Source organism: Stegodyphus dumicola, chromosome 3 (genome assembly GCF_044657685.1).
Source record: "Stegodyphus dumicola isolate Sdum_Otavi_A_Nest chromosome 3, ASM4465768v1".
Lineage (NCBI taxonomy): Eukaryota > Metazoa > Arthropoda > Arachnida > Araneae > Eresidae > Stegodyphus > Stegodyphus dumicola.
The window spans coordinates 236,456,780-236,482,535 of record NC_140770.1 but is presented as its reverse complement, the minus strand read 5'-3'; the positions used below and the strand labels follow the sequence as shown (position 1 = coordinate 236,482,535).

The window sequence follows — 25,756 nt, the reverse complement described above, 5'->3', positions numbered from 1 at the left end:
GACAATTTGCATAAACAAGTTAAAACATTTAATTCTGGCCGGAAGTAGAAAATAAGAAGTGATAGTACAGTTTTAAAATGAGATAAACGTTAGTAAAACTTAGGATCTTTACAAGTTAAGTATCAATCAAAGAATATTAAATGCCTTTATAAGCACCATATTTATATAAAGGAAATATCGAAAGTGTTTCTAAGCTATCTTGTGTTAGAAGTTACATGGATTCTGAAAGAACGTCGTGGAGTGACTTAACAGACCAAAACAACAAATGTAATACTCATTATAAAATGTGCTAGAAAAAAAAATTATATTCTAGTTCTATCTTCTACATACTACATATCCACAAATCTACATACTACAAACAAATAAAATGTACATTCCTGAAAATTCCAAGAAACACATTGTATTTTAAGTAGCTGGCCAGCCAAGAAGAGAAAATTTGCATTAATAATTTAATTTCGACGAATTTAAATGCTTAAACAGCATTGTGTCAGTACAATAGTAAATTAAAATAAGATATTATTTCTTTTTTTTTCTTTAAATGCTTAAATATATATATACATAAATTATTCACATTCGCTTGAATAACGATAACGATGTTTTCCTCGCCCTGTTAAAGCCAGTTACGAAATTAAAAGATGAAATCAGTTAAACTAGAGTTTCTACGTAGCAAAATTAATCCATTATTAAACTCTGCAAGCGTTTCATTGCATGTCCACGTGCCTGCGATAGCTTTACTTCGAGTTAATTAAATATGTCTCCCTCCCACAATAAAGGTGGACATCCGAATAATTCATCCCTGCAAGGCCGAACTTATGATAATTATCAGGTAAGTTCGTGATCTTTTTTTTTTCATAGACACAACCTTTAAATTGCCACACTTTCATGCTAGTAATAAATTTAGGAATTTGATGAGCTGAAATTGACGTACGTTCACGATACGTCTGTATGCCGTCTTAAAACCCATCCCAAAAATCAGAGCGAATTCGCTTTCCAAAGATTACCAAAATTCAAGAATTTCGGTCGTTGAGCCAAACTGAACATAACATGACACTTCCACCTTGCAAAAGAGATCGCCCGGTAGAGACCGTAATATAGTAGTCTCGCTTGTCCGACATAAACGGGCAGGCAGAACTTCGGATAAGCAAAAATGTTGGATAACTGGGAAGTGTTACAAATAGCTTATTAAACGCCAAGCTGCTCTAATTTTAAATATTAAGAGCTAGTAATGATGTTTCACAAACAGGAAAATTAATTACAGAAAGTTTATAGTCACAGAACTGTTTTAAGTTAAACACAGTACATACAGCACGTCTAAAGCCCTGTCCTGTGATGATTCAAAGAAATTTTTTATCGTATCTTTTAATGAGTACACTTCTTCGCTGCCAGGCTTTGCCATCTTCACAGCAAGATTATATCGATTACTATAGCTTCTTATTGTTGGTCATAACTGCAGTTTATAGAGCTTTAACTTCGTCGTTATAAGAAATTCTGCGATGCTTAGCAGCTGGTGCTTGATATTGATCTTTAATTTCGTTTTCATCGCCATTAACAAGACCGACAATTTCATACTGATCATCATCCTACAAGCAGCTTTCCATTTCTTGAAAAGAAGCCATTTCACTTTCAGGGTTACGTAGCACTGAAGCTAGAAGGGTTTCTTTGGTTTTATTGCCGGCATTCGAGCCCCGATCCAACTATCAGTATTCAGCGAATATCACCAGCGCTCGGCCTCTGGTGGGCCACCGTGTAAGGTTTGTTTATTGGAAAGTCCAATTCTTGCATGAAATTTCATTATTTCTCAGTCATTAAAAGCTAAAGGAGGATTACTTAGCCAAGTTCAGTCCAGCAATTTGAGCCATTGTCAGATTTCAGTGTTTTCCCCCCTAAAAGTCTACTCTATCCAGGGTTTCAGATTTCTATAAAATTTTATTGGATCACTACGATTTGCTCAGTTTTCTAGCGAAACATCTTGAAATTGAAAGCGAAAAAATTAAATCCATTTTTTTCTGCTCTCATGGGTTCTAGGTAATAAAGTTTAATGTTTGTTTTTCTATCATCAAACAATTTAATGTCATTCGTTAATTTCGAAGATCATGATATCATGTGCTTGCAGTTCAATTCTAAATTCGGGTAATTCTTTGAAGAATATCTTGCATCAAGGGAACATTTAAAATAAAATCGATATCAGTGATGTTTCGTAGGAGTCCTTCAGTGTCCAGTTCTACTAAGCCTTGCCTCTATTTTCTTTTGCTTTAGCACTTTTGAATTCAGTAATTAAAGCATTGAATTTCGCCAAACAGCAGACTACCATGCGTGCGTGGTAGTATGTCGTTACATCATGCATCTCGGCAAAACTGAGAACCTGGTGACCTTATAGCTTGAGCTTGGTGAAAAAAATCAGCAAGGGGAATCTGGACAGCAGAATAATTGCCGAAGGAATAGCATGCTGTGGTTGGGTCGAAACTGGCGAACGAGGAGTGTCCGGTAACAGGGTGCTTTGTCGTCTCGTCGTGGAGTATGCAATACGTATGCCCTATGTTTATGATATTAGGACTGACCCATATTGCCCATTAGCAATGTCTACATCACTGTCATTTTCCAATGTTCGAATTTTTTCTTCAGTTTCAGGTGATAATGCTTGTAGAACTTCCAGACTGCTTTTCTAGTTCACGTAATTTTCTGTTCCTTATAAAGCACCTGTATAACTCGAAACATCGTATAGGGTTCAATATCGAAGCATATTCAATACAGGTTTTGTTAATTTGTACCTTTTAGCGCAGAATTTCACGCTAGTTCTTTGTTCCATCTTTTTTTATCCAAGATCTATTTGCAAATTAGCATAAACTTGTGATAAGGAAAGCATTAGTAAAAACATTACATTTCTCAGTGTTAACACAGCGATGTTTCTTTTCACACTACCTTGCAAGTTTGGAGGTCGCTATAGATACTAGCGTAGCTTCGTCCTGCGATTGGTTGAAGTTACAAAGCTAATCCGGGAAGTTTTTGGTTTAGCTGTTCGTAACATTTATACCCGCGTGTTTATTCAGAACAGCATACGGTCTTGTATATTTGTACCCTATTCTTACTTCTATACAGAAAAATTAATATTCGCAATAGATATTACATATATATATAAGAAAACAAATTACATAAGACACGGTGAACTTCATTGCGAAACTTTGAATGGTGAGGGTAAATTTCTCTGTCGCTAACACGCGCCATATAAGATAGCAAATCCTATAAACATCCATAATAATTTCGACATTTTAACATTTTCACTCTCTCTCTCTGTCTCTTTAGATTCCCAAAATGTTTAAAGGAATGCGTTCCGTTTATATACTCCCAGAAAATAAGCGCTGCCTTCACAAGTATAAATAAATTGTAGAGTGTAAATATAAAACAAGTAAAAAAATACTGGATTAGAAATCTAATAATTTCTTTATTCGTTAGACTGGCAAAATTTCACATGAGTGAAAAAGAATGTAATTCGAGAATAGTGTTCATAAAATGTAACGCTGAATTCGTTGAGTTTTACTTAATGTTAAGAAAGGATAAGAAATTACGCCATTCATTTTCATTGTTTATTATTAATTTTACATGGGATATTTACGTACAGTATTTGTTCTCTTTGATAGAAGAATCTTGTAAAATTTTCTTCTGAAATCCGAAGAACTTTCTTTCATAAATTCAATGTCAGTTTAAATCAAGTGTTTATCTTTCATTTACGTAATAACTGATTACTTTTAACATTTTGTTATTCCTATTTCTGTAAATTTCTCTGTAGTCATAATGAAACTGATGGAATTCATAGCTCTATTTTTTATTTAGAAAGTATATACCTTGAATCAGAATATTTCAGTCTTTCTCATTTTTCTATAGAAGTTCTGAAGGTTTTACCCACTAGAATGCAAAATAATTTTCATCTCTTCGATAGTATTCTAAAATATAAAATGTATGAAATATTAATTTCGTTTCTTCGGTTTTTACTAATATGTATGCTTTATTTTATGAACAATCAGGTGATAAAGACTAATACGTTAAAGTTTATGGTGATCTTATTTCACATTTTATGAATTTTTAAGAAGCGCAAACGTTAAATTATTAATTTAATTAACAAGTACAATCTCTCAAGTATGAAAATCACATTATTAAAATATTCCAGCGGTTCATGTAAAGGAATTTAATTTATATAATGCATAATATTGTAATACATGTTACATTAATACGCGCTGTGACTCAAAATACGTGTTAGATACAGTTAGTCCTCATTGCCCATTATCCCGTATCCATTATTTAGAGAAGAAACACTTGATACTTTTTACTACTCTGAATAATAGAAAAGGGAGGAGATGTAGATCGCAATTTTTAAGTCATTTTTACATTAGATATGTTGTGAAATAGCATAATGGATACTAAAAGAAAGTGAAAATCTTGAATCAAATTAGCTAAGCTAGCCCATAAATTAACCAAAAGAAACTCTTGTAACACCCTCTAAGATTTTTAAAGGATACTTAAAAATTAACAGTAAACGAAAGAAAAATAGAAGATAAAATTAGAGTATATAACATCTTAAGTTGTTCGTATTTATTTAATTAATTAAATCTCACATGTTTTTGTTTAATCATTTGCAATTGTAGCATTCATTCGTGAAAAATAAAGGAGTAAACAAACAAGAAAGCGTGGCTTTTCTGAAACGCGAATTAAATAGAAAGTTCATTTGACAATGTATAAGTTAAAAAAGTGTTCAAAACTAAATTAAATTAAGCTAATAAAAATAAATGATACAATGGGCTCAGACACATTCGATTTTATAAAATAGTATTATTGGTTTAATATATAGAATACTAGATATAGTATCGCTGATAAAAAAAAAAACATGGTAAAATTTATAAAGAATTAGGCATGCCTCCCACAAGAACTTGCTGTCGCCTGCCCTAAAACTGCTAATATCTATTACAAGATATACAAATATAAATACAGATATACAAATGTAAATGAAACTGCCGATAACTATACACTTCTTTCGAAATTAAATTAATGGTGTAATTTTAAAATGTCGAGTTCATCCTTATAACATTACGTCCAGTTTCAAAGGAATCAATCCTGTGTATTGTATCACGGCAATTTATAAACCAGCTGCGTCAGAGCTTTGGAAACTCAGTCACTTCTCGATTCCATTGCTGATACTTGAAATATAACTAATGCAAGTGGAAAGAGAAGTAAGCAGAACTTTCAGAACGAATCTTTATCTTATGCTCCCAAAAATTCTACTCGACTAATTTTCATTACTCATCATTATCACAGTTGTATGTTATAAAATTTTAGTAAGCATATCTTTTTAAATCCTTTAAACTATTGATATACACTTTCATTATTTTCTCCAGCGTCTGAATACTCAAGACTGCTGCACGGTAATAGTTTGTCTCGGCTTCGCTTTCTAATTACCTTTTAGAGTATTCGTAGTTTTCCTCGTCTGTGACACGAATACGAGCCAATTTTCTTCCAACAGAATTTCCTTCATTCAAATTTCAAAATATTTCATTCTTCAAAGTCGGGCAGTTCTCGGGTAGAATTAATACATTAATTAATCAAACAAATATGTTTTCCTTCTGTTCATAATAAATTCAATAACAAGCTCTTGTAATTCTCTTGTGTACTATCATTTTGTTCGAATGAAATGGAGATAAATAAGGAAGGCACTATTATGTCATTTTAGTTGCGATTAAGTTTAGAGGAATTTTTGTAATTTTTGATTTATTGAAATTTTCAATAGGAAGAATTTATTTCTAACTATTTACATAAATTTGTTAAGATAATAAAAATATTAATCGTATGGAAGTGAAATAGTAAGAATCCAAATTTAAAATATGATTCTGTATAACTAAAAATATGAGAGAACATTCTAGAAGCGAGAGAGAATTAGAAAGAACGATTTTAAATGTTTTCCTTTTTACGAGATGTAGAAAATGGGGTTCTCATTTAACGAATTTGGAACCTTCTAGAAGAAGAAGTGGATTGCCTTTATGGTACAGAAACTTTTCCCTTGACTTGGGAAAGTAGCCATACATGGCTACTTTCTTAAGTCATAAGTTCCAAGCCATACTCAGTTTATGGCTACTTGGGAATGTACTAGTCATAAACTGAGGCTCATTAGCATTTTTGTGCTTAACGCGAGGCCCGGGCCACGAATAAATTCTCCTACATAGGTGGCCAAGAAGAGACGACAATAGCGACGGACAAGCAAAAAGCCGCAGGCGTATAATACGAAGAAACTCCAAACTCCTCGTTCCCGAGAGCGTTTGTCACAGTGGATTGCGTGTGGGTAATCAAGGAAAAGAACCCCTACAGTGAAAAGTCAGCTATAAGCTTCCGAAGACGCGGCCGGGTGCAAATTTCTCCATTCTACGGATTCGAACAAAGGGTTTATTGCGGGCCAACCACCTTTTCTTCTTGAGTCAAGTTGGTATTAATGTTTTTTTCGAAGGGGCGAAGCCTGATAAGCACATTAAAATCTTTTCTAATGATTTCAGAATGATTCTGCTGCTGTCGACGGCTTCAAAATAACTTCTCACTCCAGCTAAAAACAGAAATGCGTCACCTTCAAATCGAGTTATACTCGTCGGACGTTATCCTTACGAATAATTGTGTGTTAATAGTAAACTGTGTGAGTTCTAATGAAAAAACTTGATTGATTTTAATATAAAAATATGTTGGTGCTAAATGAAATTCTAGAGAAAGCTATCGTCCTAATTAAGATTATAAGGAAATATTTCAAAGCGTGTTCTTTTGTTTCTGGTGAACCATAATATTAGGTTAATGGAAACCAATTATTAATGCTTAATAAAATTAAATTAATGTATTCAAAAAGGTCCTTCGATGAGGAAACTCACCGACCTCACAATTGGGTTATAAAATTAGAATTATTTAAAAACTATACGATAAGTAAATTTTAGGTCAGGCTAATAGGGTTGTAGGAAAAAATGTCACCCGGAAAAAAGGGAAACGGAAAGAATATCCCCGGAAAATAAGGAACGGAAAAAATGTCACCCTTCGTTTGCAATGGGAAATATAAGGCATGTTTAGAAAGATCGCCAAGCTGGGTGATAAAAGTTTTATCTCAACAACCGTAACTTCGGATGACCGGAAACATGTGCGAATAGAAGCAAGAAGATGTGTTGGTTGCTTGTTTCTTCCATGGAGCCTACCTTCATAGTTTCTTCTCTAAGGTTAAAAATAGAGGGTTGTTTAGAGAAAGAAGCTTTCGCGATGGACGCATGGCCTCCATGGATGGACCATGGAGGTAGGAAGTAGAAGGAGTCGCCCTAAACAAGTTTCTCCGTACCCTGCTCTGAAGCACCGGCGATCCCTACGTGGTGACCAAAACATTGGGTCATTTACCATTGAGTTCTATGGGATTTGACGCGTTCGGGTGTAAATATTTTGTAATTACGTCGCAAATATACATATAAATGTATATATTCTCTTTTTCTACAACACTTCAGAGTCCTAAGTATGTGAAAACAACATATTTTTAAACAACATTTCATTCTGAACGGAATTAAATGCTATACTTTTCTCAGAATGGTTTAATTTGAATGAAATATTTTCACAAGTTTTCGTTAATTACATTAGAAAAAAAAATTAAGGTAATTCGATTTTATTCGGTTAAGGTACAAAAATTAAGATCAAAGTTTATTGTATTATTAATATTAAAATTATGCATTATTTCTTTTCTATTTATAGAGCTTCTTCCTAAAATACTTTCTTAAATATGGCATGATTTTTTGGCTTCTTTTAAATCGAAAAATGTAAGTCAATTTATAATTAATGCTCTATTCGGTTCATTTTAAATTAGAGAATTATTAGGAAAATAGTATTTGACTTTCTCTGAACATTTCTGAAAGGGAATAAAATAAGTTTTTTTTTTTTTTTTTTTTTTTTTTTTAAGTATTATTTTAAACTTGTAACTGATTATAAAATGTAAAGGGAATAATTCTTTTAATTATACTTATCAGATTTTTTTTTAACCCTTCATTTCAACAATACATATTCCAAAACTCTTTATTACGTTCTTAAGTGCGCATCTCATAGCATTTGCTTTACAATACCTTTTAACAGATTGCTTTCCAATACGAACAATTCTTCTTAAATAGTTTTATAACGTATTTGTCAACAAGATTTCAATTTATGTTTACAATTCAATATTAAGGTTATTATATATTTAGATAACATTTATAATCATTATAAATTAGATACATTTAATCATTAGATTTCTTCACAGTACTATCACAGTTGTTTATAAGTGAATAAATTCTTCATTTCAAATACATTTATAAATAATTTAATGAATATTTAAGTATTTTCTCAAAGGCAGATACATGCTTTTTGCAAGCACATGCATAAATACCCATACATATTTCCTATTTATCATTTCCGGCATGTGCAAATCTTTAATTTCTGTGCATTCACTATATTTTTCGTGTAAAGTAATTTAACTAATTTAGCATACACCCGAAAGTTTTGCATAAAAAATATATATGAATATAATTTGAATGAAAATTATAAGTGTTATTTTTAATACCCACTCAAAGGTCAGTTTTTCTTCAAAATTCCCCCACGATGGCATCTCTCTCTTTAGGCCGATAGCCCTTGCATGCGTTACTCTATTTAATAAAAACTTAATATGACCTATGTGCCTAATTACAAATATTTTAACATACATAATTTTATATTTACATTTAGCCATCAAGTTTCAAACTTTTCAAATCTTCTAGAAAATAAATTTTGGCAGATCTCTTTTAGCAATTTTCTTAAAATCTATATTTTTGTAGTGCAACAGCTTAGAATTTTATAAAACAAATTCATAATCAAAATCGCTGTTGTTAGTTATCGAAAAATAACCAAGATGTGATTTTTGCATAAATGTCAGTAAACTATACAAATTGCTATTATCCATCACACTATGAATGTTTCTTTCATGCGAGAGTGTCCCTTTCTCGATTTCTATGGAACTATCGTGTGTCGAAATACTATCAGAATTTTGTCAAGCGAGCTTCTGAATGTAAACAAAAAATACCCCGTCTGGTGACCCAAGCTTCAAAGCAGTGCTTCACTTCTAGCGCGGAATGGCCCCTCCTCCCTTTCCTACCTCCATGGGATGGACGGCAGGGGGGAAAGGCGGGTTGTCCAGCGTCGGTCATTGTCAGGTCTTTAGTAATTACTCTCCTCGCACTGCATGTAGTTATAGCCTTAAGCTGCGGTTTAGTGAAAAATTTATTGAAGCACAACAGAAAACTAATTCATCCTGAGCTTTGGTATAAGAAACAGTTGTAGATGCAATTTCAAGTTACGGTTTGCGATAAGAATAGGACTAAATTTTTTACCTAATTAATTTTCGCATAATTTTTTTTTTTCCTCATTTGATTTTAATTAAAAGTAACGCATCTGCACAGGAAACATTTGTTTAAATTTGCACTTAAGTTTGAAAACAAGAATACCACAGTTATTAAAATTAAGAGGTTTATTTCAAAATTATTAGTCTCTGAGGGACTAATGTTTTCATTTTGCGTCGAATCACTCTGAATGTCCGTTTCACTTTTCAAACTGTTGCCACCAAATATTGTGATAAAACAACGGTACCTACAGCCATCGAGTTTCGAATGACGTAATCCTACTGCGAATATGGGCAACTGGAAGCCCAAATTTGAAATTTGGAATTCGTTTTATTATCGATTTTATATTTTGTAACGAATTTTTGATTAACAAACTCAAGAATTTCAAAGCGAGCCATGGCAATGTTGTACAGAAAAAACATTTTTATCTCCAGCGCGTGAGACTGTGAATCGGAAATTCTAAAAATGTGCTCAATTTAAAATTATTTTGCGATACTGCTCTTGAACTGAATTTTATGGTTTAAGTGCGAAGAATATGATATTTAATAAATAAAGGTAACACACAAAATGTTAAAAAAGGCCCCTTTGGACGTAATTTAAAATCTGAAACCTTTCAGATTTTTTATTTTACTAAAATTTTAAATTCTAATTAAAATGGATTCCATAACCACGCGATCTGGATTTAAACATTTAATATGCAATGAACCCTCTTATGGCGACCTCTTCCAAAATAATTTCTCAGAATAGAAATTAACACTTGTACCGAGCATTATCTCTTTAAGATGACCACTTCCACCAAAGACCAAAATAATTAGAAACGTAGATGATCGTATTAGAGAGGATTTAATGCATTTTACAATGCACCAATGCGTAACCTACTCAGAGCCGGACCATCTAGTAGCCCATAAACGATTGGCGACCATCTCCTTAAGACGATCACTTCCAAAAGTGACCGGTATTTTCAAAAATATAAACAAACACTTGCACTGAATATCATCTTTCTAGGGTGGTGATCTTCACAGATATCAAAAATCAACTAGAAACATGGATGGATTAGGATTATTCAATTATGGCAAAGCGCACGAGGGCTATCTACCTAAAGAGAGGGATGCCTTCGTGGAGAACTTTCTAAGGGAAACTGGCTCGTATACATATTACACATGGGGAAAACCACAAAAGTGCCCATGCAGCCAGCCCATTCGCGGGATTGGAATCTCGGACCGAACTACCAGTGTTCAGCGTCTTTACCGCTAGGCTGATAGGCTGAAATCTGATGGATGGCTGATGGATATCTTAGAAAGGATTTTTACTTATAGTAGTTATATTAATTATAATTACGTGTAGAGCTTATGGAAACTTAAAAGCGGCCGAGCGGTAAGTTGCTGAATACCCTGGTTGTTATATCTGGGTACGATTCCTAGCAAAGCAGCTTTTCGTGGTTTTTCCCCTATATAACGTGGTTACGAGCTAGTTTTCCTTAGGAAGCCCTCCACGAAGGCAACCATTCTCTTAGGCAGATACCTTTCGTGCGCTTTGTTATAGTCAAGTAAACCAAACCAAATTAAAGAAGCTTATTTATTCTACTCTCCAAATTGAGATCCAAATAAGTCATACGTGGGAGCTTTTCGTATTCATAACGTAAAACGTATCAAAATGGGGAAATTAAATAAATTTAATTATTTAACTTGGTTATCTAGAATTCCAGTTTTTAATTTCTCTCTTGTTTCCAAAAATCTGAGCATGAATAAATGTGTAATAAAGCATAGACAGATAACTTTGAAATTCAGAGAATAACTTAAATGACCTTTGACCACTAGCAGCCGAGAGGTAAAAATAGTTGAATATTGGTAGTTCGACTGGCACGCCACGATAATTTCCTGGTAAGCAGCACATCCGCCATGGTGTTCAAACCATGGCGGATGTGCTGCTTACCAGGAAATTTTCGTGTTTTTCTCCATGTGTAACATAAATACGAGGCAGTTTCTATCAGACGTATGAAATAATTTTTGTCAACTACTCGCTATAAACAGTCCTCCATGAAGGCATCCATATTCACTTCGGCAGATAATCTTATGGTACTTTGCCATAACCTAAATAATCTGATTTGATGATCATGCTAATTTTTTCTCATACTGAAGCCTGTGATGCTTTAATTAATGTTTTATTTATCATAAACTGTGTTAACTGCTTTAAATTAACCAAATCAGGATTTTTTTTCTGTTACATTTCCTTTTTGAAATTTTTGACATCATTTTAGAAGCCTAAATATGTCAGATCGTTTTATCAAGACGTATTATTTGTAACTGTTTTACATATAAGTACAGAGAATCTCATGACGGTGAACTCTAAAAGTGTTTCCTACAACATAAACAAACAGGCTTTTATACATTTGCCTCTCGTATGCAACCATCTATAGAAGTGGCCTAAAAATCGCTTGAAGCGGCCGTTAGTGGTCGCATGAGAAAAGTCTCATTATATTTGCATTTTTGTGGCATTTAATAATTTCAGTTACATGTCTGCTTTATTGATTTTTCAAGGGCGTGTAACAACTTTCAATATAAATTAGAATAGTAATAATCTTTTACTTTCCATTCGGATTATTGTATTCGTATGAAAGCCTTGAATCACTTGTTGATCATAATTTTGTACGTATGCTATTGCAAAAATTTAAAAATTCTTAATTATGATATTTTCCGATATTCGGGCTTTAAATGCCCAAGTTATTTAATTTTATGCCAAGATTTAAACTTTGTGCATTTACAATAAGAATATCTTAATTCTTCAACTTTTTAACATCTGAAGCTGGTTCTGGTTAAAACTTGTTGAAATGTGTTGCAGTCGCAGTTCGTATGCAAAACCATTCTCGCACTGATTTGTTTTATGCTTAATTTATAGCAATTTCCCTAAGTAACCAAATTTTAGATTTATATCATTTTTTTTTAAATTGTGAAAATAAACAAAAAGAAAGGAGAAAATTTTTCTTTCTTACATTATAATTATTTTCAGTTCATCTTTTATGATAATTAGTGTATTTTTCAATTTTCCTCAACTGTCAAATCTTGTATTTCTAAATATTAGATTATTTACAGTCCCTGCAATTTTAGAGTTTTTATGTTAAACTCTAAAATAGTTATTAGAAGAATTATTAGAAGCATTTGATGTAATTAACGACGCACGTCGCCCATAGATTTGCCCATAGATTCGCAAATTTTGAATTTTCAATATTGTTGGAAGCACTTGAGCAGAAAATTCGTCTTTTCTGGCAAATTGCAAATTTTAAAATTCAAAAAATTCAACTCCATCAATCCAATTTTCAGACTCAATTAAAGGCACTGAAGTTATTTAACATTTAAGAACTCTCGGTGATTTAGAACTCCCCGGAATTGGTATCAAGAAATGATTTCAAAAATGCTCTTCTACATCTATTAATAATTGTTCTATCCCTTGAATAGCTAGTATCTACTGCATTTTCTTCTCATTTCTTCTTTGGTGGTTATTTGAATCATGGCAAAGCACGGGAACTGTCTGTCTAAGAGAAGGGATGAATTCGTGGAGGACTTAACGAAGTATGAGAAAGGGAAACTTGATTGTATTTACCTTACACATGAAGAAATAACTAAATTATCTTGCAACCAGCTTGTTTGCTGGGATTTGAGCCCCTGTCGAACTATTAGTGTTAAGCGACCGCCAGAGTCGTAGCTAGGGTTTTCAGCGCCCAGGGACAACTGAAGATTTCGCGCCCCTTACTGCTTGCCAAGGATGGAAAACGTTTAATTCTACAATGTCTAAATTCAATTTCGCCAGATAAATTTTCCATAAAATGAAAAAACAATTTTCAGTACACATAAATAATTAATTGAATGAATGTAAATTTTTACTGCAGAATAGATAAACTTATTTTCAGCTCAATGTAAAACTGTTCCCACGCAAAATTTATATTATAAGATAAAGTTAAATGTCTATTATGTCGAATATTTCTTCACTTAGATTGCAGAGACATTCGATATTTTATGGAAGCTGAAGACTTGAAAAATGAGCAACCCCCTCTCCGGGAATCGAACCGCGGATCTCTGGAATACGCGCCCAGCGTGCAGACCACTACACCACGAAAGCACGTCAAGAAGGCTGAAGTCTAAAATTTATGCATATTTAGTATTAATTCTATATTTTGCATATTAACATTTTAAAAATACCTGACTAAATTACTCCTGGACGGTTGTGTATAAACCTATGGTTTGTTTGATCAAGTGCGACTCATTTGTAAAGTATTGAATGGTGCTTGCAAAACCTTGTGAATTTTGTTTTTCTTGAAAAATCGGCAATACTAAGTATGATTGCTAAATATTACATTCTTTTTAAGGGAACATTATAGTATAATAATAAGAATATTTTCTCCTGGGATATACTTTTATCAATGATATGTTACTGTAGCGCAGTTTTGCTAAATTCCTATAAATCAGTTCTAATTATTCTAAGCAAATTTACTAAGACTTGGAATGATGCTCAAGGCCGGCGCTAGACGTTTTGCCTCACGGTGCCTGCTTTACAACTTCAAAATTCTGCCGCCCAGCTCTTTCCAAAGTTCTAAAAATTTTGCGTTCTCTCAATTCTGCCGGCCGGTGCGGCCGCACCGATTGCATATGCTCTGGCACCGGCCCTGATGATACTAGGAATGACTAGGAAACGATAATTCAGATAATACTTATTATCTGAATTGTCATTTCCTCATAAACATGATGCTTATTAAAAATTACAGATGTTTTAATTAATAACAACCTAAAAACTGGTTGTTAGTAGCTTTAATTTTGACTCCATACACTTCAACAATTAAAAAAGCCAAGAGATAGGAAGTTTCCTTGTCAGCTCTTTTTGAGTCCTTTTCTAATACTGCTAAAATTCTGCATGATATTTGTTTTAGAACTGCTAACAAACTGCTAACAAAATTTTAAATACAAAAGTAATACTGCAATTTTAAGTCTGAAAAGTAATTAATTCAGACTTGAAAGCTCTTGAAACATAGAACTTGAGCTCAAAACAATAAGAATAGAATTTTGCATTCATTTTTTTAATTATACGATTGTTGCTTCATTGATAACAATGTTATAAATAGTTCATTTAGAATTACACTACAATCCATATTTCTTACTAATTATTTAAACATGAAAAATGAGAACTATAATATTTATATGTACTTTTTAATCTCCAAAGTCATAATAAAGTTTTCTCATAAATAGGAAATTGACTGTTTTCAACAGTTTTCACCTCTTCGTCAAGATGCATTTCTTTTACGGTCCTAATTAAAAATTACAGAACAGCAGAACATAATCTTCTATCTCACGAAATTTGCTAAAACAAATTCTTTCGCATTAATTTTGAATTTTATTTAACTCTAACTTATTCAATATTTCGAGTTCTGGATAATCAAATTAGCGGTATCATTCTAAAGCTGCAAAATGTAATTAAGAAGTTCAGCTTCGTTTTTAATGATTCATTTTACCACGCCACTGGGGAAAAAAAAATATCTGAGTTTTCAGATTTTCAATTACGTCCAAAGGGCGTTTTTTTAACATTTTGTGTGTTACCTTTATTTATTAAATATCATGTTCTTTGCACTTAAACCATAAAATTCAATTCAATAGCAAAATGCCGCAGCATATCTTTAGAATTTCCCATACACACTTCCGCGCGCTGGAGACAAAAAGGTTTTTCCCAGCCGTAGAGTGTTGCCATTGCGCCCTTTTAAATCGCTGAGTTTGTTACTCAAAAATTCGTTAAAGTTTTGCAAAATATAAAATCGATAATAAATCAAATTCCAAATTTCAAATTTGGTCTTCCACATGCCCATATTAGTAGGAGGATTACGTCATTCAAAATTCGATGGCTCTATGTACCGTTGTTTTATCACAATGCGAGAAACATACATACATTTATGCAGATTTTTCATTATTTAAAGGAAAATCTGAAAGCTTTCATATTTCATATTTCGCCCAAAAGGATTTTTTTAACGTTTTGTGTGGTACCTTTATTTATTAAATATAATGTTCTTCGCACTTTAACATAAAATTCAATTCCACAACAATATCACAAAATATTTAAAAAGCGCAAAATTTAAGAATTTCCAATACATAGTTTCGGGCGCTGGAGATACATTTCTTTTTTCGTACAGTGTTCCCGTTGCACGCTTTTAAATCGATGAGTTTGTTAATTAAAAAATTCGTTAATGTGTTGCAAAACTGGGAATAGCTAATAAAACATATTCCAAATTCGGAATTTCAACTGCTCATGTTTGGTTGGAGTACTGCGTTATTCAAAATTGGATGGCTCTAGGTACTGTTGTTTTTTGAAAATGCGGAAACATTCATGCATTCATGCAGAATCTTTATTATTTAGTTTCTTTAAATATAATGCATGGCAATAATATTTTGTAGCAACAGTTTGAAAAGTGAATCAACGCAGAAAGTGAAACCACGCAAAATGTCGTTTTGAGACTAATATCCCTTTGGGTCTAACGTCCCTTTGGGCTTAAAAAAAATAAATAAATGTTAGATTAGCAAGTTAAAAGTCAGAAATAGCAACATTTAACCGATAAGAAAGTCAGAACTCTTTACTACCTCGCTCGAAAAATGCAATTTTGAATAAAATGATAATTTTGCTTCTTTATTAAATTATTCTTATAACAGGGCTTGCATGAATGGATTACATTCTACTATAAGAAATTTTTTCATACCAATAAATTACCACAGTTAGAGACAGAAAGTACAGTAAACCCTTTCTAAGATGACCACAGGTTCATAAGATTTTGGGCTTTTGCGAATTAGAGAAATAGCTCTCAGCACCGATGTCCAAGTTCTCAGAAATACAGATCATCATAGGAAGATAATCACCAGAAGAAAGTTCACTGTTCACATTCGGAAGTGCATTATTCTATAAATGAAAGTACATTAAGCCGATTCGATTGCGTATATGGCCGTATCTATTTATATATAGGAAAAATTTTAATATAAAATAAATATAGTGTAAAATATATGTTAGCGTTAAAGCGTATAATTAAGTTATTTCCTCGAATAAATAAGTATTTGGCAGGGGGGGGGGGAAACTAGCCAAGCCGGTTTAGCTAATTATTTTAAAATAACTATATTAAATAGTATAGAATATAATATTCAATAAACTAACCAATGATAAATGCCGCTCAGACGGTGTAGTGGTTAGGGGAGCCAACTTCGATACCTAACGGCTTGGGTTCGAATCCAGGGGAATGCATAGTTCTAATGGTCCGTCTCTTCATAGGAGGCAAATGTGGCCCACCTATTAGGTGACTGCATAATAAAGTGACAACTGCTTCTGGTCAAGTCGAAGTCGGCTGAGGAACCATCATTCATATTAAAAAAAAAAAAAAAAAAAAAAAAAAAAAACTTAATAACAAACAAAAATTTCAAAGGTTTCAGGTTTTAAACTACGTCAAAAGAGGGCGTTTTTTTTAACGTTTTGTGTGCTACCTTTATTTATTAAATATCATATTCTTTGCACTTAAACCATAAAATTCATTTAAATAGCAATGTCGCAAAAGAATTTTAAAAAGCATATCTTTAGAAGAATTTCCGATACACAGTTCCGCGCGCTGGAGATAATTTTTTTTTCGTATAGTGTTGCCATTCCTCGCTTTTAAATCGTTGAGTTTGTTAATCAAAAATTCGTTAAAGTTTTACAAAATATGAAATAAATAATAAAACAAATTTCAAATTTGGGCTTCCAGATGCCCATATTCGCAGGAGGCTTACGTCATTCAAAATTCGATGGCTCTATGTACCGTTGTTTTATCACAATGCGAGAAATATGCATATATTTATGCACATTTTTCATTATTTAATTTCTTCGAATATAATGCAGGACTTTAACATTTGGTGGCAACAGTTTGAAAAGTGATTCGCCGCTTATAGTGATTCAACGCAAATCGCAAAACGAAAAGAATAGTCCTCCAGGATCAAAGTCTCTTTAGAAAAAAAAATGACACTATAAAATAACTGTCGTTTTATAAATTAACTGATGATAAACCGTTAGTGTTTAGAAAATTATATTTCATATTACGGATAGATTAAATAATAACGGAATGCATAATATAATATTATTCCTAGATTCGTTAAACCGTAATAAAAAAATAACAAACTATACTCCGCCAATAGTTCTGTTTAGCAGCTTTCGCGTGCCGTCTTTATTGACAATTCGTCATTTATCAACACTTTAATGTGAACAAGCTGTTAGCTTCCAGTTAGGGATGGATGAAATTTAGTTTAAAGACCGGCAATCATTATTTAACAGAGGAGAAACATTTGCTCCCCGTGAATTCTTTCCTTCCGGGTGAGGTGGGTCGGTTTCTTTAAGGAAACGGGTGAAGCAAACCACGGAAAAGAACATACGAATTTCCCGCAGGCAAGTTGGAAAAACCTGCTATCGAAATGACCTTGCTCAGCTGCAGCCAGCTCAACGTCTTACCCTTAAAACCTCCCTCAAGAGATCCCACTATAACCCTGCCCGTTTGGCAGGTTTCCCCATCTCCAATCGGCGACATTATTTGGCGAGATTTTAGAGTACCTTTTTTTCCGTTCCTTATTTTCCGAGTGACATTTTTTCCGTTCCTTATTTTCCAGGGACATTCTTTCCGTTTCCCTTTTTTCCGGGTGACATTTTTTCCGCACACCGGCTAATAGTTATTTGACTAACTTGGATGTACAAAAACAACGCAAAAGACTTTCCTTTTATATTATAATGACAAGCAAGACATATTTTTCCTCTTATTTTATTTTGCAAAATTAAACGGAATTATGATTTTTTTTTTTTTTTTTTTTAAATTTTAAACCGGCGCTCAACGAATTTATGTTTAACAATCCTCTAAAAATACAATAGCAATCCTATAATAAAGTAAACTAGAAATGTCAAATAACATGGGTAGGAGGTAAAACGGATATAAAAAGTAAAACCATATCAAATAAACAAAAGAATGAAAGTTTTGGGGACAAAAATTTGGTAAGTAAAAGGATAACTGCAAAATCTCCTCAATAATACGAATACTATCTGAAAATGCCGGGAGCATCGAGTTAGATACTCTTTACTTTCTTATTCTTCATTACGATACATCTGAACACAAGATTAATCAGTATCAGTCTAAGCCTCTCTCGAGGATAATGCATTAGAAGCATTTGTATTGGTGTATCTAAAACCCATTTGTAATCAAGGAATATTACTTAAGCTCTTAAAGAATATAATGCTTTTATCAGAATTCTCATATAACCAGACAATGCGTAATAGATAACTTCTCTTTCCATTCAAGGAAAAGAGCTTAGAGACATTCCATTCTTTCTTTCTTCTTTTGTAGTTATTGCGTAGCGAAAGAACTATATTATAAGAAATATTTCGGAAGGCGAATTCATTTACTCTGTGCATTAACCACTGATTTCTCATAATTTTTTCAGTGATTAATTGTTATATCAGTTATGACTTGTAAAAAAGCATCTGTTTGTTACAATACTTACGTAGTTTATTCGAAATTAGGTAGACAATGCTATGAGAAAGATTACAAAAACTGTTCTTGTAAACACAAATCTAATATTTTGTACGATCCAGATTGGATATTTAGTCATATTAATAAAATGCACCCAACTTAAATTGTGAAAAGAATTCAGACTTTCAAGTGATAATTTCTCAGAATTATTGTAATTTATACAATAATTCCATAGTTCATATGTAATGGAGAATCTGTGCTCTGTTAAGTAAGCAACATCTATTTGAAGCTGCTTGCTAAGTTTAGAAAAAACATTTTAGAGACTAATTTTAATCAAAAATAAGTACTAAAATGTGATTTAATTCAGTAAAATGCATTGTGTCACTGTGTTTAAAATTCTTCATGCAAAAGCTTCTGTATTTAAGTAATTTAAAGCTTTCAACATTGCGAGAATTCGTAATGTGCAGGGTGACCCAAAATTCCGTTAACATTTGAAAAGTCAATAATTCATTGAATAACGTAGTTGGAGAGGTAGAACTTGACACACGTGCTTGAAATGTCATGGATTTAATTGAAAGCAAAAAAAGTGCTTAAAACAGACAACAGATGGCGCTTCATATGATAACAAAAGCCATAGTTAGCATAACAATTGATTTTTAGTAAAGACATTCTTTATAACAAATGTTCAGCTGGTCGGCCGTCATTCATCAACAATACGCATAGTTGAGGGACAATATTGTGAACAGCACTGTACAGCATGTCTCTAGGTATGGTGAGAAATTGCCGTCGGATGTTGTCGTTTAGCATGCCTAATGAGGTCGGATGATCGAGGTAGACTTGCCATTTCAAGTAACCTTACAAACAGTAATCACACGGATTGAAATTTGGGGACCTGAGAGGCCAAGCTTGACAGAAGTGTCGGCTCAGCACGCGATCCTCACCAAAGAATGTGTGCAAGAGATCTTTCACATGTGTAGCAATATGGGGTGGAACGCTATCCTGCATAAAAGTCATACCTTAGAACAAGTGTTTATGAAGTGAATTCTATAAAGATACTGATTAAGAAACTCGGAGATTTGAAAGAAATAAATGCAGTTCTTTACTTCTTTTATTAATTATCAGTTGTACCTGTGAAATTACTCTAGTCGGATTTATTAAAAGCATTATATATAAGTTTTCTTTTTTATAACAACTATTTAAGGAGGCTCGCCCAGTCAGCAGCTAGTTATCTGAAAAGTGTAACAGACAACAAAAGTAATTCGAAGCAAAAATAATGTTCGAGGTAATAGACCTGCTCTGCTAATACACGTATACGTATGGCAACACTTAACACTGCATCGGAACATCCAAAGATACGCTGTGTTGAGTCATTAGGTTATATTGATGTAGGAACGTGAAAAATGTGCAATGGCGCCCCGGAATTCGAATTCCGGACCTTCCGAATGCACAGCAAGAGTGCTTCCACTTACACCACGAAGGCATGCGGAAATAAGCGAGAAAATATCTTGTGTACTTCGCCTTATTGGATGACTGGGCATGAAAGGACAAAATCGCCAAATCTTCGTGGTCGCAAATTATCGTCAACCACCTTTTAGTTCAGGAGCACTTGTAGAGTCTTGGAATTTTTCAAAGCAGGAAATTGAAAGAATCCACAAGACCCTCACCAGAATTCGAACTCCGGAGCTTCTAAAGTTCGTACCGTGCTTCCAGTTACACCACGGAGGCATGCGAAAAGGAGGGAGAAAACGCCTTATATATGCTTTTGAAAAGTGTGTGATTTTATTCTTGAATCTTATACACCGAAAGAGATTGCTCCTACTTGGTCGTATCGGACGTAAAACTCCGTAGGCCTAAGGTCTGATATCCCTTTAGCTGAGAAACGTACCACTTAAGAGGTCGCTCGAGGGCGGGAGAAACGATGCTAAAAAAGGGGGACGGTAAAGATGGCCGTAACCTCGGAAATGAAATACGAATGAAATATATACATGTCATAAAAATGGCATAAGTGAGAAGAAAGTGATATTTAATAATAAAGTGAAAAAGACAAAACGAGTAGTATTAGCAGGAGTGAGTCCAAGAACAAAACTGCGAGCTCAAAGAAAGCTTCGGGAATGGTAAACTGTGAGCTCAAAGAGAAAAATAGAAAACTTTAACAAATCCTCTGGTACGACGTTATAATCTGAAACTTTTCAACTTTCTAAAATTTTTTTTCCCCAAACGTTTCATAAAATAAGAACATTGTATAAAATAAAAATTGCGTTCCTTTGGAATGTTCTTGGACTGTAGTGAGCATTGACAGCTAGCACTGAAGGTATGATGTTCGATTTTCAACAAGAACAGAGGCAGTTATAAAAATTTCTACAAGAAAATTACTTTAATACTTCAAAACTTAACCAGCAGAAGAATACTTGTTGGAAAAAAAAATTAATTCGGAGCGGATATACTGTTAAATATAACGACACTTCAAACGCTTTTTTTCCTTTTCCTCTTCGAGTTTGATATGCCAGACGCTTTCTAAATTTATTCCATTAATTTATATATTATGAAAATTTTTGATATAAGAAATTAATTTACAAGAAGAGGAAAAAATAGTAGTTTAAACTAAATAGTATTCCTGGCCCTATTTTTGAGACTAAGTTTGGCTTTGATCAATATGCGTAATTTAAATGAAATCATTTTGCTAATACTGCAAATATACGTATATATTCAAATAAATAACTTCATTTTGAAAGTAATTTTATAAGATTTATTTGCGAGATACATTATATTCATAAATTAAATATTGTTATTTCAAATTCTATACGTAGAGATTTTATAATTATATTTCTATGAGGTAAAACTTTTAGAACATGAAGATTTACTGCTCGATAACGCTGCATATGAGCCAGGGGAAATTCTATACACCTCTTGGGAATGGAAAGTATGGAAGCATCGTTATTCTGCAATAAATTATTTAAGGTAAAATGGAAATCGGAGGAAGCTGGCTGATTCTGCAATTCTCTATAGAATGGAAGTATAGGAGTTTGATTTTTTTTGAGAGACCAACATTTGAGAGACCTTTTTTTTTTTTTTGGAAAATGTTTTCGTATTAAATTAACTTAATCAAATGTCAAATTGTTTGGTCTGAAACATAGGTTTCATAGCTAAAAATATAAAATTATTTATTTATTTTATTTTTACTAGCTACACCTCGCAAGTTATGTTATTTAATTATAAAATTTTTTAGAATAACATTTTATAGTTAAACGTTATATAGGATCCGTAAAATATGATAACTCATTGTTTACTCCGATGACATATCTGCAAGCAAACTAGTATTTATCAACTTTATTTTTTATTTGCCCCATACAAAACAAAAGCAAGATAATTATTTTTACTATTCTCTAAAGAAATTTATATTTCATTACAATGAGTTTCAGTTAGGTGTTTTTGTAACATACCTTCATCAGCTCAGAATTTCAACTATAGAGATACTTATGCTCATTGTGCTTCATTCTACGATACCATGATCTAATATACAGAAAAAAATTAAGCTTTTGTCATAGATACCGACCAGGAAGAAAGTGATGACTTCATCTTTTCCAGATCTTGTTACCAATCAATATATCCTGTTTTCTGTATCATTTGCTGCTCTATATTTCTATTATTTGCTGATAAGTTCATCTGCTTTATTAAGAGAATATAAGTAAAGTAAATAAAAGTACGCAAAAAGAATTACGTATAATAACTATAAAGTTATTGCTATGACGCTGTGTATTTTAAATTATATTATCATGTGTTTTTAAAGCTAACCGTGAAATGTTTCTATATATTTTGCATTGTATTTTCACTCGTATTTATCATTTTCCTGAGGACTGAAATTAGAATTATTTTAATCTTTAAGAAGGTTTCAGTTTCTCCTAACTGAAGAATTTTCTTTGAATTAATTTGTCTTTTCTTACTTTTCATACTCCCTTAATCCTTACTTAGAACATTTCCTGAACTTAAAGTTTTCAAATACTCCTAAACAAATAAAACAGAAAGTGTTAATATTTTAGATACAAGATTAGTGCCTTTATAATAACTGAGTAACGGACATTATATAGAAATTTGTTAATCTTACGGGATACAAAATATTTTTAGTTTGCACATATTAGCCCATATAATACGGAGAAGATTCTTTTTCACTTGTTCCTGATGTGATCAAAAGCTAGAGAAAGCAAACACCGCTATAATTTTTGCCAACACTTAAACTTAGCCTTAAGATAATCTACCAACACGTAACATAGTAAAACCACACTTGCTGGATATTGAATTGTGAAAATGAAGCTATGTCCTCTTTTGAGTAATACCTCGAAAGTTCAGAATGCAGGTCAACTCCATTCATATATTGTGTAGACAGTTAATTTCATAATAGTAGGATTAGTCCACAGTCAGTCAAATTCAAAGTAAACACAATTAAAAAATCTTTCTCTCCAATCAAACGCGAAGATTTAAAATTAAGCTGTTTTACTACTACATTTTCTTCCAAGTGACTTGATGATTAAATGAAAGCGATCACTACGTTGATGGGAATGCGAAGAAATTCAGTGCAAGGTTTCGATGTCTGCAATTACTCTTTCTAGGCTTAATAGGAATAAAGTACACACTGATATTCAAATTTAAGAAATGTTTCATATTTGGTCGATTATTATCAGAAATGAGAGACCAACTTCAGTAAAACCTAACATGACATAAGTTAATGTAATACAAAAATATATGCCATAAAATATTCATGGCGCACACGCACAGTCGCACAAAGTTCGTCTGCAGAGAAATGTTTAAAACAGATATTGAAGCAGGGAACAAAAAACAGGCTAATAGGGCGAATAGTTTCTCTAAAACAGCCATATAACATGACTTCATACTAGAAATTGATGGGTGAGCTGCAGTTACTCTCCGAAGATCGCCCAGATATGTTTCATAAGGTTTAGATTGGCAATCTATCTGTCTCTCTTGTGCCATCTAGAAGCAATCCATCCGGCTAATATTCTCTCTCTCTGGTCATTTACTACATTAACCCTGTATGGACGAGTGTTATCGTGCATAGAAATGAACAAAGAATCAATTGTTATCTTCGAAAGGCGAACGCATAGTCCAAGATCTGTTCCTTATGCACTTTTTAGTAGTCATAAATCAAAGACACGAAGATTTGTGTGCCCCTCCAAAGTAACTGTTGGCCAGACAATCAAACTGTCCTCCAATGTGGAGGACACAGGTACCTGATACCTGATTAACATGAGATTAAAGTCCTTCGACAGTCTGGTTAGGCCAAGTCTGGCATGATCTGTCAAAAGAATAGTTCACCACCGATGATTGTTCTTCATGCTAAATGTGCCCTTTTATGTACAGAAGTGAGCGGGACGCAAGCAACGGTCTTTATGTAAACAGAACTCTCTCGTGTAGTCTTCTAGAAACAATAACCTTCAAAACTCGCATGCTGTGAGTTCACGGTATCGTGAGAAAGCGGAAAAGACGTTGCATTTCTTTTACGCTTCAGTGAAATAAATAAATATATATTGGTCACCTTAGCTCTCCGGGCATCTTCTGTAGGAATCTGGTTTTCTTGCATTATTTTTAAATGTTGCCGACGTCTTTGTCTGATACACTCAATTCTCTAGCAATAGGCATTTGAGGCCAGTCTTCTTCTAGCTTCCCGATGTCTCGCCACCTCGTTCCAAAATGATGGTGGTTACTTATTTAAACAACTTACTTTTGAATTCCACCAAATGATGGGAAAAAATACGATAAAAGTCGCTGAGGAGCACGAGTGCACGAAGCGCTGAAAATGTAACTTGCGCTTTTGCCGACACTTTCTGGAAATGTCCCGCTCACAGGCATGTGTGCGTTTGCATAATTGGCAGTAAAGATTTATATTTTTTATTTTTAAGCATGATTTGTACCATTCGCTTAATGCGTTTTGGAACGCTTAATGGAAACCGTGCAAATGTATGACAGCGAATAACATACTGATACAAATATTCCTTTGTAATTTGATAGAAGGGGAAGTTTCTAAGGTGATATCATGAATGCTCATATATTTATGTGCAATGAATGATATAATCATTTCCATTTCATTATTAATGGGTTTGGGCAGACGAAGATAGGTGAATAATAAAAAGAAAGTACTTTACTTAACTGTATCAGTGTATGCCTTTCTATTCCGTCAAGAAGCATGTAAGATCCTACTTACAAGTATGATGATAGAAAATTAATTTCTACGGATAATACGAAATATTAATTTCAGCTATTCGTTTTTTTTATTATTATTATTATTTTATTTTATTTATTTATTTATTTATTTCAGGCTCCAAAGCCCACCGGTCGCAGTTCTACAGCCAAAGCTGAACACAAAGTGACAGTAATGGCCAGTCTGATGATTCTCTGCACAGTCACAGCTTGGACTCCATATGCTGTGGTATCACTTATAGTATCTTTAGGTTATGGCTATATGATTGGTCCAGTTTCTTCCGTCTGTCCGGCCATCTTCGCAAAGACAAGTGTCATATACAACCCAATTGTCTATTTCTTCTTCAATACACAGGTAACAGAACTTTCAATTTCTTTTCACCTGAATACTGTGGCTTTTAAAAATTTGTATTGTAAGATATTAAATAAAATATTAAACTTATGGTGTTCGCCTTAAACATTTAACAAGGGATTTGAAATAGCAACTTTGTTTCAGTCCTTTTCCAAGAAATATGATGTATCGGTAATTGAAAGTCTCATGAAGTGACAACCATATTCAAGTTTAGCTATTTAAATTATATCTTTTATGATTGATAGGATAATTTCCTTACAAGAAAGTAAAATGTGAATATAAAAGAACGGTTTCTTCACGCATTTAGTC

The 25,756-nt window shown here is 33.1% G+C and overlaps 1 protein-coding gene across 1 annotated transcript in view; it reads left to right on the top strand.

Moving 5' to 3' along the window:
- Positions 1–25,756, top strand: part of LOC118183024 (green-sensitive opsin-1-like) — a 248,901-nt gene that overhangs the window by 186,386 nt on the left and 36,759 nt on the right. The window contains exon 3 of the mRNA XM_085812395.1: positions 25,214–25,450. Within this exon, the coding sequence (XP_085668521.1) occupies positions 25,214–25,450 (237 nt within the window). The remainder of the gene's footprint in view (positions 1–25,213; positions 25,451–25,756) is intronic.